Here is an 11903-nt window from a genome sequence, read left to right on the forward strand (position 1 = left end):
CTTCCTAGTCCATCTTAGTCTAGAAGCTCCACTGAAAATCCGTTCAACATCATAGCAATATGTGAGCCTCCACTGACTGCATAGGAGGTGCACTGCTGGTAACTGAACCTGGGTGTCTTTCATGAAAGGAGACAATTCTACCACTGAACCACCATTGGTTCACCAATGGTTAACTGTGCTGTTAAGCTCCACCAATTGTTGGCTGATTGCTCTACTGTTTACAATGCCCTCGGGTATAAATTCCTCTACAAACTAATCAAATGTAGCTCCTTTATGGAATAGTTTCTGAAGTCCTTGTTTGATATTTGTTCTGACCCAGGAAGGCTCCTCCCAGCTGTCTTATCCCCTGGTTCTCTCCTGCAACTAGCCAGCCTATGTCCAGGTTGTATCTTCATTATATCCAAGAATCTCCCAATTCCCTTCACCACAACCTCTACTATTTTTGAGAGGGCTCTTAGGTTGAACCTTCTACATGCTCTGTTGCAAATGAAGTCAGTTCCTCTGGGAAGAGATTAGGAGCTATCTGTTTTACAGTGTACTTCCCCCCTCCCCCCTCCCCCCAGGCAAAATCTCTGAGTCAGTGCTCTGGATCTGGCCTAGGGACAAAGCCCAACTTCTGAGTGCCACACCCACTCTAGGAGGTAATTGCTCATTGGAAGGAAGGGAGCCTAAGGTCCTCTTGGCTTGCTTCTTCTGGGATGTTACCATGTCTAAGGAGCTGGGGGAAAGACTATCAGGGCCCCAGTATTCTCAGCACACCATGCCCAAGGCAGAGCCTCTGTTCCACTACTAACCTCTTTACTGAACTGGCCCTGGAGTTAGCCTCAGCAACAAGCAGCTGAGGGTAGGATAAGAAATGCAGAAGTTCTGCTCCCCCAGGAAGAAAGCCCGAAGATGGGAGCTAAAGGGGAGAGGGAGCCTTGTGTTCTTGACTCAGCAGTTTGGAGTTTAATCATCACCTCACTAAACTGGGAGGGGGAAGAGAAGGACTGGTCTTGGTTCAAATACCACAAACCCTCACTTTTTTTACTGAATTTTCTAGATTTTCTTGAATAGGTTTTTCTTCATTTGCTGTTTGCCCATAAAATCATTTCCTGAGGTATCTGGGAACTAGTCACATATTTTCATTAAAAGGAATTTAAAACCTTTGGTATTCAGAAGATGTCACTGCTTGGCTCTTGGGCCACATCAACCAAATCAGTCCATTTTATATCACAGCTCCCATTTATTGCTAAATACATTTTAATCTGGCTTCTGTCCCCATCACTCCACTACTATTTGCCTAGGTGAAGTCACCAAAGATATTCTATTGTCAAATCCAGTGGACCTTTAAAGGCCTTATTTTACTAGACATCTCTGTTGCATCTGATATTTTTTTAACATTTCTGTCAAATAAACCCACTATACCTGTCTTAGTTCTCCTGCTAAGCTCATTATTTCTTCTCACTCTCCTTCCATAAATATTCCTTATCTGTCCATTTACTAAATGTTCTGTCTTCCAGTCCAAGTCTCCCTTTACTTCATACTCTTTCTCTAGAAAAGTTTATCTGTTTTGCTTTAAATACCACCTATAGTATAATAATAACTATTATTATAATAGTAATAATATTTAAGATTTATTAAACGACATCTTTTATCAAACAATTGATTTAGGAAATAATACTGGAGTTATTATTCCCTCTCCTTGAGCATACAGAATGTGACCCAGCTGGGGCTGGGCCCTCACAAGTACTCACAAGGACACATCAACTGGGCCCTGAGGTATAAAGACAAAATAGCTAGCATAATACTGGAAAATATCTTTTAGGGAAACTTTCACATAACAGAACACAAAAGACTTTCCACTCTTATCTTCTTCTATTAGCATTTAGTGAATAAAAATTTGTTGAACCAATGAAGACTGTCCTGACTGTCATTACTGAAACCTGTACCAATGATTGTTAAGAAGACAATTCAAAATGTAGGATCACAGTTTCTAGCCAATCTGAAAAGGCTAAGCTTTCAATGGTTTTTGCCCATTTGTAATGTTAATATATACTGATGGCTCCATAACTCGTCTTTGGACTTGGACAGACATGGCTGCGGCAGCATGCTTGTCCGTTTTCCAATTCTTGCCTATTCTGTAATATTCTTTGGACTTGGACTTTCCCACTTTTGTCTGTTCTGTGATATTTCCTTGGACTTGGGCAGACATTCTAGCTCTGACAGCATGCTTGTCCGCTTCCCACTTTTGTCCTTTTGAATGTATGCCGAATAAAACTTTCCTTTTGCTTTACTAAACTTTGTGTTTTTCCCCTACAACACAATGTACCATTAAATATATTTATTTATTTATTATACATATTCTCCCTGGCCATGTCTCTCCTACCCACCAGAAATATAAATCAAACTGTCTCCTTAATATGCCCACCTCAATATGTCATAATCATCTCATGCATGAACAAAACTGAACTCAATCTCTCCACCTCTTCTATGATGATACTCCTCCCATACTCTCTAACTCAGCAGAAAATACTACCATCTACTCAGTCACAAAAACCAAAAATTGAAATGAGATCTCTGACTCCTTTGCCCTCTTCATCAAATCAATCATCAAGTCCTAGCTTTATAATTCTGAAATATTAGTGTACTCCCTCTCAACCATTCTATCCTAAATACGATGATCAGGTCACCATTTCTCAACAGGTCTATCACCACAGCCTCCTAGCTAGTCTATTTCCCTCTAATTAGTGCCTTAAATCCATTGATCCACTGCAGACACAGTAATCAACATATTTCTAAAATATGAACTTGACCATTTAATCCCCCTGTTTAAATTCTCTCAAGTGCTAGCCACTGCCCTTAGGAGAGGACTTCAGAAACATTCCAAGCGCCTTAGTAGCCAATGATATTAGCTAACATTATCTCATTCAATCCTTATGACAATCCTATTATATTATTCCTATTTTATTCACAAGGAAAGGGAGGCTTCCATAGATTAAGCAAGATAACCAAGGTAAGTGGCATCAAAGCACAGTTTTAACCTCTATTCTACAATGTGAATTTCTTTTTACGTATCTGTCTCCTCACTTAGACCACTAACTGCTTAAAGGCAAGTAACTTGTCTTACTTAACTTTATATTCTCAGTATTTGGCATAATGCTAATAACAAAGCAAGTATGTCAAAAAATTCATGTTGAACTGAAATTAACTGTTAAAAATGAATCCATGTTTAGGTAAGCCTTAGAAGTATCATTTTCCTTAATATTCAGCCAAAGTCAGGTCTGAACATCTAAGAATCCATAATGAACACCATCTTATAATATCTGGGGCAACATGAAGGCTTCAAAAAGCATCTGTGTTCATTCAGCATCCATAATTTAGGTCAGAGCAACTCAAGACCAATCACTTCATATGTGAAATAAAGACTCAAACGCGACTTCATTTCAAATTCTAATAATTTAGAATTCTGAAAGAGAAAACCAGAAGAACCAAAGACTATCTTTCTTTTTTTTAATGCAGCTCACAAGGTAGCCAAGTAAAACAAAAATATTCAAAATTCATCAGCATTTCCAAATACCAGCGGTAATCTAGAAAGTATTATGGAAAAACAGACATCCAAAATATAGTGTTCAGTAAATAAAAGCAAATGACACAGGTGTACACATAGTATTATCTTATAAGTATAAACATATATCTATAGATTATGTATGTCTAAGAGATGTCTGAAGCACGTTCACCAAAATAGTAACAGCAATTATACATGTAATAAAATGTCAAATAATTTTTTACTTTCTCTTTATATTTTTCTGTGTTGTATGATTGTGATGGTTAAGATTGTATGTCAACTTGGCTAGACCATTATTCTCCGTGTTTTAGTAGTTGTATAATGTTGTGATCACCCCCATGATGGAATCTGCTGAGTGGTACTGGCGGAGGCGGGGCCTGTGGCAGCTCACTGCCCTCTCAGTTTCATCTCTCTGCCTTCCGCCGGTTACCTTCTGCCTGCTCTCCTTGCCAAGGTTTTTGACTTGTTCTAGACTCAGCAGCTGCCTCTTGTTGTCTCATCTACGGTTCGTGGGACTTGAGCTAGCAGCTTACCTGTTGATCTCGGAATTCATCAAACTTCTCAGCCTGCAAGCAAGAGTCTGGTTCCCCGACCTGCCAACCTTGGGTTCGCCAGCCCCTGCAGCTACGTGAATCAGGAGAAACCTTGTAGTCTTGTCTGCTGATCTTGGAATTCACTGACTTTCACAGCCTGTGAGTGGGAGCCCCGCTCCGACCTGCCGACCTTGGGTTCACCAGCTTCTGCGGCTACGCAAACTGGGAGAGGCCTCTACCCTGATCTGTGGACTTGGGACGTTTTAGCCTCTACAATTGCTTGAGCTATTTCCTTGATATAAATCTCTCTCTATATATATATATTGATACATTTTACTGGTTTTGCTTCTCTAAAGAACCCTAAGACAATGATTTTGTTGAAAATCACAATCATGAATTAGGTAAGCTCCTGGACAAAACATCTTACACTAAGCAAACAAAGGAAAGCTAACTCTGAATCCATGTTCAACTGATCTTATTTTGTTTATAACACCTTTCTTGACATATAACTGACAAACAATAAACTGTATATATTTAAAGTGTACAATTTGATAAGTCTCGATAAATGTATACACCGATGAAGTCCTCACCACAATCAAGATAATGGACATACTCCTAAAAGCTCCCTCTTGCCCTTTTGTAATTCCTCCTTTCCGGCCCTCTACTGCATGCTGGCCCCATCCACTTGTAGCCAATGATCTACTGTCTGTCACTATGGATTAATTTGAATTTTCTATAATTTCATATAAATGGAATCATACAGTATACACTACGTTTTGTTGTCTGGCCTCTTTCATGCAACACAATGATTGTGAGTTTCATCCAATCAATACTTCATTCCTTTTTTATTGCTAACTAGTGGTATCGGTAAACAATTTGTTTCACCATTCACCTGTTGATGGGCACTTGGGTTGTTTCTAGCTTTGGGCTGTTAAAAACAAAGCTACCTTTTTGTTTACTGAGTGTTTACAGTGATGGAAAAAAAAAAAAAAATCTGTCAATGACTACAGGTGGTGCTTGTATAACATGATTAATGTAATTGATATCACTAAATTGTACATCTAAAAAACGTTGAACTGTCAAATGCTGTTATATATTTTTACAGTTAAAAAAAAAAAACTACCACTGACATTCATACAAGTCTTTGTATGGACATATGCTTTCATTTATCTTGGGTAAATACCTAAGAGTGGAGTGACTGGAGCAAATAATAGATACATGTTTTTTTTAAAAGAAACTGTCAAACTGGTTGTATCCATTTTACACTCCCATAAGCACAAAGTTCCAGTTCTTCCACATCTTGGCAAACATTTGATAGCCTCAGTTTTTAAATTTTAGCCAATCTAAAAGATCTTTAGTGGCATCTCATTGTGGTTTTAATTTCCATTTCCCTAATGACTAAATCGGAAACCCTGGTAGTGTAGTGGTTAAGTACTATGGCTGCTAACCAAAAGGTTAGCAGTTTGAATCCACCAGGTGCTCCTTGGAAACTCCATGGGGCAGTTCTACTCTGTCCTATAGGGTTGCTATGACTCGGAATCGACTCGGCAGCAACAGGTTTGGTTTGTTTTGGTTTTTAATGACTACATACGTAGAGTATCTTTTCATGTGTTTATTTGCCATCCATATATTTTGGCAAATATTCAAATCTTTGGCCCATTTTTTTCATTGGGTTGTTTCTTTTCTTATTATTGAGTTTTGAGAGCTCCTTACATATTCTGAATGCAAGTCCTTTATCAGACTATATGCTTTGCAGAGATTTTCTCCCAACTGTGGCTTCTCTTCTCATTCTCTTCACAGTGTCTTTCCAACAGCAGATTTTAATTGGTGAAGTCCAATTCATGATTTTTTTTTTTCTTTTATGGAAGGCTTCTGGTGTTATATATAAGAAATCTTTGCATAATCCAAAGTCAAAAAGATCTTCTCCTATGTTATTGTCTTAGTCAGGGTTCTCCAGAGAAACAGAGCCAGTGAGAGGGAGATTTATTTTAAAGAATTGATTCATGTGATGGGGGAAGGGGGTGGTTGTTATTGTGGTGTGCCACTGAGACGATTCCAACTCATAGCAACCTTATAGGACAGAGTAGAACTGCCCCATAGGGTTTCCTAGGCTGAAATCTTTACAGGAGCAGACTGCCAGGTCTTTTCTCCTGCAGAGCCACTGGTGGGTTCGAACCACCAACCTTTCAGTTAGCAGCCAAACGCTTAACAACTGCACCACCAGGGCTCCTTGTCAGGGGGCTAGCAAGTCCAAAATCTGAAGTCAGGAGACAAGCTGGAGATTCCTGCAGTTTTATGTTTCAAAATCCATAGGTCAGGTGACAAACTAGAGATTCCTGCAGGCCTGTGTCTCAAAATCCATAGGTCAGGATTCAACAGGGAGAGAGTGAAGAGTGAGGAAGTTCTGGCAAAATGTCTATTTATGATCTGAAGACAGAACACATCCTAGAGTAACTCCCTTTTTGCTTCTAAGACTTTCAACTAATTGGCTGAGGCCCACTCACATTATGGAAAGTAACCTGCTTTGCTTAAGGTCAACTGATTTAATCACACGTTACTACTTCATAACAGCAAACAGACTAGTGTTTGACCAAACAACTCAGCACAATAGCCTAGCCAAATTAACACATAAAATTAAAAATCACAGTCATCCCTTGTCAACTTGGCAACTGTACACATCTCCTTAAATCACACATACTCTCCAAATAAAGACAACAAAGTCATATTTTCACCTAACTTGATACCGCTAACCTGTATACAACCGAAAATAACAAACCCCTTTTCCAGAGAGGATGCAGAGTTAATACACCTTGTTTTATGATAAGTAACAGGATAAGAGGGGAGGAAACAAAGATATTTGGTTTACACATGCACACATATTCATAACAAAATACGGAAGAAATACTCATTTCTGCAACTGGTCAAACTGGTTGTACGTGGTCATAGCTGGTATTTCTAACTACCTTCTTCCACAACCTGTTCCATATTCCTTTGGCCCTCAACAAATACCTCAGCTAGTCGTGGATCTTTGGTTTAGTTTTGAGAACTCAAAATTGAAGGGTCTGGGTCATTAGCAGTCCTGCCTGAATTGAGTTGTAGTTTTCCATTGACTTAAATCACAGGGCATGGTAGTACTAAGAGATATCCTAAAGGATGTCCTATATTCCAGACATATTCTTCCTTACCTCCATTGTGTAATAAAAGTACAGTTTCCTCTTTGTAAGTCAGGATCAATTATACCAGCCAGTATAGTAGCTTGCTTCTTTGCCTGTTAACTCAGAGGCATGAGGAACCCAAAGCAGCCAGCCAGATGGCATTTTTAACTTCCAGGTCAACGGAATCTTTGTTGTGTCTCCTGGTAGAAGCATTCTTTCCTTTGGAACTAAGATCTCTAGATCAGTAGACTGCAGGTTCATGGGGACAGGAAGCAAAAATGTATTTGTTCCTAGAGGTACAAATGATTTTCCTATACTCATTTTATACTCTATAACCTTGCTAAAGTTGTTTGTTTAGTGGCTTTTTTGTAGATTTCATTAGATATTCTACATAGACGATCATGTCTTCTGGAAATAAACCAAACCTGTTGATGTCAAGTCAATTCCGACACATAGCAACCCTATAGGACAGAGTAGAACTGCCCCATAGGGTTTCCAAGGAGCAGCTGGTAAATTCAAACTGCCAACCTCTGGTTAGCAGTCGAGCTCTTAACCACTATGCCACCAGGGCTCCCTTGGAAATAAAGACAGCTTTCTTTCTTTCTTTGCAATCTGGGTGCCTTTTATTTCTTTTTCTTGCTTAACCACACTGACTAGAACCTCCAGTAACATTGTATACATTTTGAATAGAAGTGATGAGAGCAGACATCCTTGAATTTTTCCTGATCTTAGAAAAAAAAATTCAGTCTTCTATCCTTAAGAATGATTCATCAGTAGGCTTTCACATGTTGTTAGCTGCCTTGAGTCAGCCAACTCATAGCAACCCAATGTGTGAGTAGAACTGCTCCATAGTTTTATTGGTTACAATCTTTAGGGAAGCAGATTGCCAGGCCTTTTCTTCCACAGAGCTGCTGATGGGGTTCAAATCACCAACCTTTAGGTTAGCAGCCAATTGCAAACCACTCCTACCCCTTATGAAGTTAGGGAAGTTCTCTCCTATTCCTAGTTTTCTGTGAGTTTTTACCAGGCATAGGTATTGAATTTTGCCAAAGATTTTTCCACACCTATTGAGATGATTATATGTTTACTTATTTTATTTTTTTAGTTTGTTAATAAAGTGAATTGCTCTGATTACATTCCAAATGTTAAACCGGTTCTACATTTCTCATACACTACTTAATTCTGCAGTGAGTAATACATAGAGTAGTAATAGTGTAAATGTGGACAAGTGATTCTCAACTTTCAATACCAAGTTGATTCAAAGTTGGGAAGACTTAATTATAGCAAGTAACAGAATGAAAACACATCAACGTTAATAATATAAAAAAAAATAGAAATTAGAAAGAAAGAAGAAAGAAGTAGCAGAGGGAATAGGGCACTGGTAGCTTCATACTATGTAATGAGAGGTCAAGGAATTCTACTGAAAATTGATGAAACAAAAAATTTAAATATATAATATTATTTAAAGGTACAAGGGAACCAGAAGAACTAAAATCTATAACCTAATTGACTGCAGGAGTATTTTCTGTGACTGGCAAAGTATATTTCAAAAATTTGTATCCAAACATTTCTCCAAAAAAGATATATACATACCCAAGAAACACATGAAGATTCTCAACACCATTAGTCATTAGGAAATTACAAATCAAAACCACAGTGAGGTACTACTTTACACCCACTAGGATGGGCATTATCAGAAAAATGGAAAATAACAAGTGTTGTCAAGGATGTGGAAAAATTGGAACTCTCAAGCACTGCTGGTGGGAATATAAAATAGTGCAGCCACTGCGAAAAAGTTTGGTAGCTTCTCAAAAAGTTGAACATAGAATTATCATATCACCAGCAATTCCACTCCTAAGTATACAGCTGAAAATAGTTGTTCAAACAAAAACTTGTACACAAATGTTCACTGCAGCATTATTCACAAAAGCCAAAAAAGTGGAAATAACCTAAGTGTCCACCAACTGATAATAGATAAATAAAATGTGGTCTGTACATACAAAGGAATATTATTCAGCCATAAAAAGGAATGAAGTACTGATACATGCTATGACATGAATGTACCTTGAAAACATTATGCTAAAACAAATCATATATTGTATGATTCCATTTATATGAAACATCCAGAATAGGTAAATCAATAGAGACAGAAGGCACACTAGTGGTTCTCAGGAGATGGGAGATGAGGATAGGGAGAGGATGAGGAATGACTGCTTGATGGGGACGGGGGGTGGGGGTGATGAAAATGTTCTGGAATTAGATAGTGGTGATGGTTGAACATACTGGAAGTTACTCAACTGTATACTTTAAAACAGTTAAAATGGGTGAATTTTATGATATGTGACTTTTACCTCAATAATAAAAAAAATGGTTGCCCCTAGGGCATAGAACTTGGGTGCATTTGAGGGGAGGGGTATATTGCTTTTTCATCATTAATCCTTTTTGATTACTTAATTTTTTCCACGTGGCAAATGGAGTTATACAGCTAGGTAAATAAATACAAAACTGATTTCTCAGCTAGGTTAACAATGTGTAAAATTACTACTAAAGGGGAAAGAGAGGAGACTCTTGGTTTTTGAATTATGTCCTGCATATTTTCTTGTCCTCTCTAAGCCTCTTTATTTCTTCTTCCATTTATGTTATAGCACCATTATAGATATAGTTCAATGACAGTAATTTAAATTTTGGGGCACTAAATCATTAGGTAAATCATATATACTCCTTCCTCTTTCCAAAGAATACAAATTATATTTTAAGTGAAAACAGCAGTATAAATGAACAAATGTACCCATGTTTTCCCAAAGAAAGTTGTCAATTACTCAATAAAGAACAATAGTGTACTTGTTATTAATAGATTTAAATTTCCTGAAATTTTCCTCCAATTCAAGGTGTTAGAAAATAAATTCAATTATAAAACTTTCATCAGTTTTCCTTCAGATATAAGTTTCGTATAGTATGTATGAAGAGTCTAATACTTACTTATCAAGGAAATCCTTGTCCACCACAGCAGAGATGTCAAGAAGAGGATTTCCCAATCCAAAGAGAACATTTTCACTAAAAAAAGACAAAATACAAGAACAAGTTAGAAAGACTTCTGAAAGTAAGTTGATGTAAAAAATGCACACATATAACATAAAAATAAGTATCTTCACTTCGTTTTGAACTTAAACCTAACTTGCTAGTTTATTAAATCTTTCATCTGCCTATTAGATATAGAACAGCATTTTAGAGGCAGGCAAAATCATTTAGAAAAGAGGATGATATTTAAGGGAGGCAGGTCCAAGATGGCAGAGTAGTCAGACGGCTTCCTATACCCCTCTTAGAACAAAGACCTGGAAAAACAAGTGATTTGATTGTATATGAATATCTAGGAGCCCTGAACAAGGCAAAGTTGAGGAATCAGACTGAGTGGCGGGAAGAGAGGGAGACAGCTCAGGAGAAGCGAGGAGTGCCAGACCAGACTCAGCTGGACCCACAGCTCTTCAGCCCCAACTGGCTCGGGGTGCACGGTGAAGCAGGCATACAGCTCCATGCGCACTCAGAAGGCAGTTTCCACATCGAGAGAGATCCGGCAGCAGAGATTCTGCTTGGACACTCTGAACCAGTGAAAAGCAGCTCCCAAGTGGCTAAAGATAAGTACATGCATGTGGCCTTTCGTGAGGATTTAAAAAAAAAAAGCCCATTTGGGAAAAACTTCTCTCCCTTTTACTTCCTCCCTCCAAGCTCTGCACCGGTCCACCAGCTTCCGAAGTCTCTGAGTCCCCTGGGCCAGAAGTAGATCCCATAAGGCACCCTGATCCATTCTCCTGGCCTTGGAGAGGGAACAAATTAACAAATAGGAAAAAATAAGCTACTGGCTCCCCTAAGCCAGGAACTCAGAGTTGGCACAGCTCCTTTGCTAGGCACAAGCATAAGGGGTCCGCAGACTTTGAGTGCCTTCCACCTCGGTATAGACTTGTGTGGACCTATCTCAACAGCGTAAGCCTTCACTACCACAGTACAACAGGGTAAACACCTGAAGTCTAACTTCAACTATTTCAGCTGTGAAGTGGCAGATTTGTGATGCCTGACACAGTCCTGCCCTTTAAGCAGACACCTTTACTGGTCTGCAGCAGGGGCTTGAGGACTGGTGGCTGCACTGATGCCACCTATACACCTGCTACAGGGGTCCAAGAATAAGTGGTGCCCCCAAGTCTTTACAGTCAACAGACTAGGGTGCTCATAGTCCAGCTGCAAAACTCACCTACCTACTTGTTCTAGGGAATAGGGATGCGGTTTCCTTTCAGACACTCAGGGGCAGACGTCAGCCCCCTGCCTTGCTCAGCGCATGACCCCCTACTGCAGCCAGATACCTATGCCTGCACCAATCACCCACGCCTCTCTAAGACTGTAGGTGAGAGTCTGCTCCACACACTTGGTGACCGACTGCCAGGACACATGAGCTGAATCTGTATAGGAAAATTTAACGTATTCCTGTGTGCACATACTTAGTTACAGAACTAACTACCTGGTGACAGGACATTAGAGCTTCAAAGGCACCCATGATCAAACTAGCGCACATGAGCAGCCTCTTGGGGCATATCAAAACAAAACAAAACACGAAGCTAGGACACACTAAACAAATACAAAATAAAATTATAATAACTTATTGATGGCTCGGAGACAACA

General features: G+C 39.0%; 1 protein-coding gene across 2 annotated transcripts in view; it reads right to left on the reverse strand.

Moving 5' to 3' along the window:
• Positions 1-11903, reverse strand: part of ADK (adenosine kinase) — a 555845-nt gene that overhangs the window by 483356 nt on the left and 60586 nt on the right. For both annotated transcript variants that reach the window (XM_004383208.2, XM_004383209.3), the window contains exon 2: positions 10215-10289. In XM_004383208.2, coding sequence (XP_004383265.1) covers positions 10215-10289 — 75 coding nt within the window. The remainder of the gene's footprint in view (positions 1-10214; positions 10290-11903) is intronic.

The sequence above is a fragment of the Trichechus manatus genome, unplaced genomic scaffold (assembly GCF_000243295.1).
Source record: "Trichechus manatus latirostris isolate Lorelei unplaced genomic scaffold, TriManLat1.0 scaffold00106, whole genome shotgun sequence".
NCBI classification, from domain to species: Eukaryota; Metazoa; Chordata; class Mammalia; order Sirenia; family Trichechidae; genus Trichechus; species Trichechus manatus.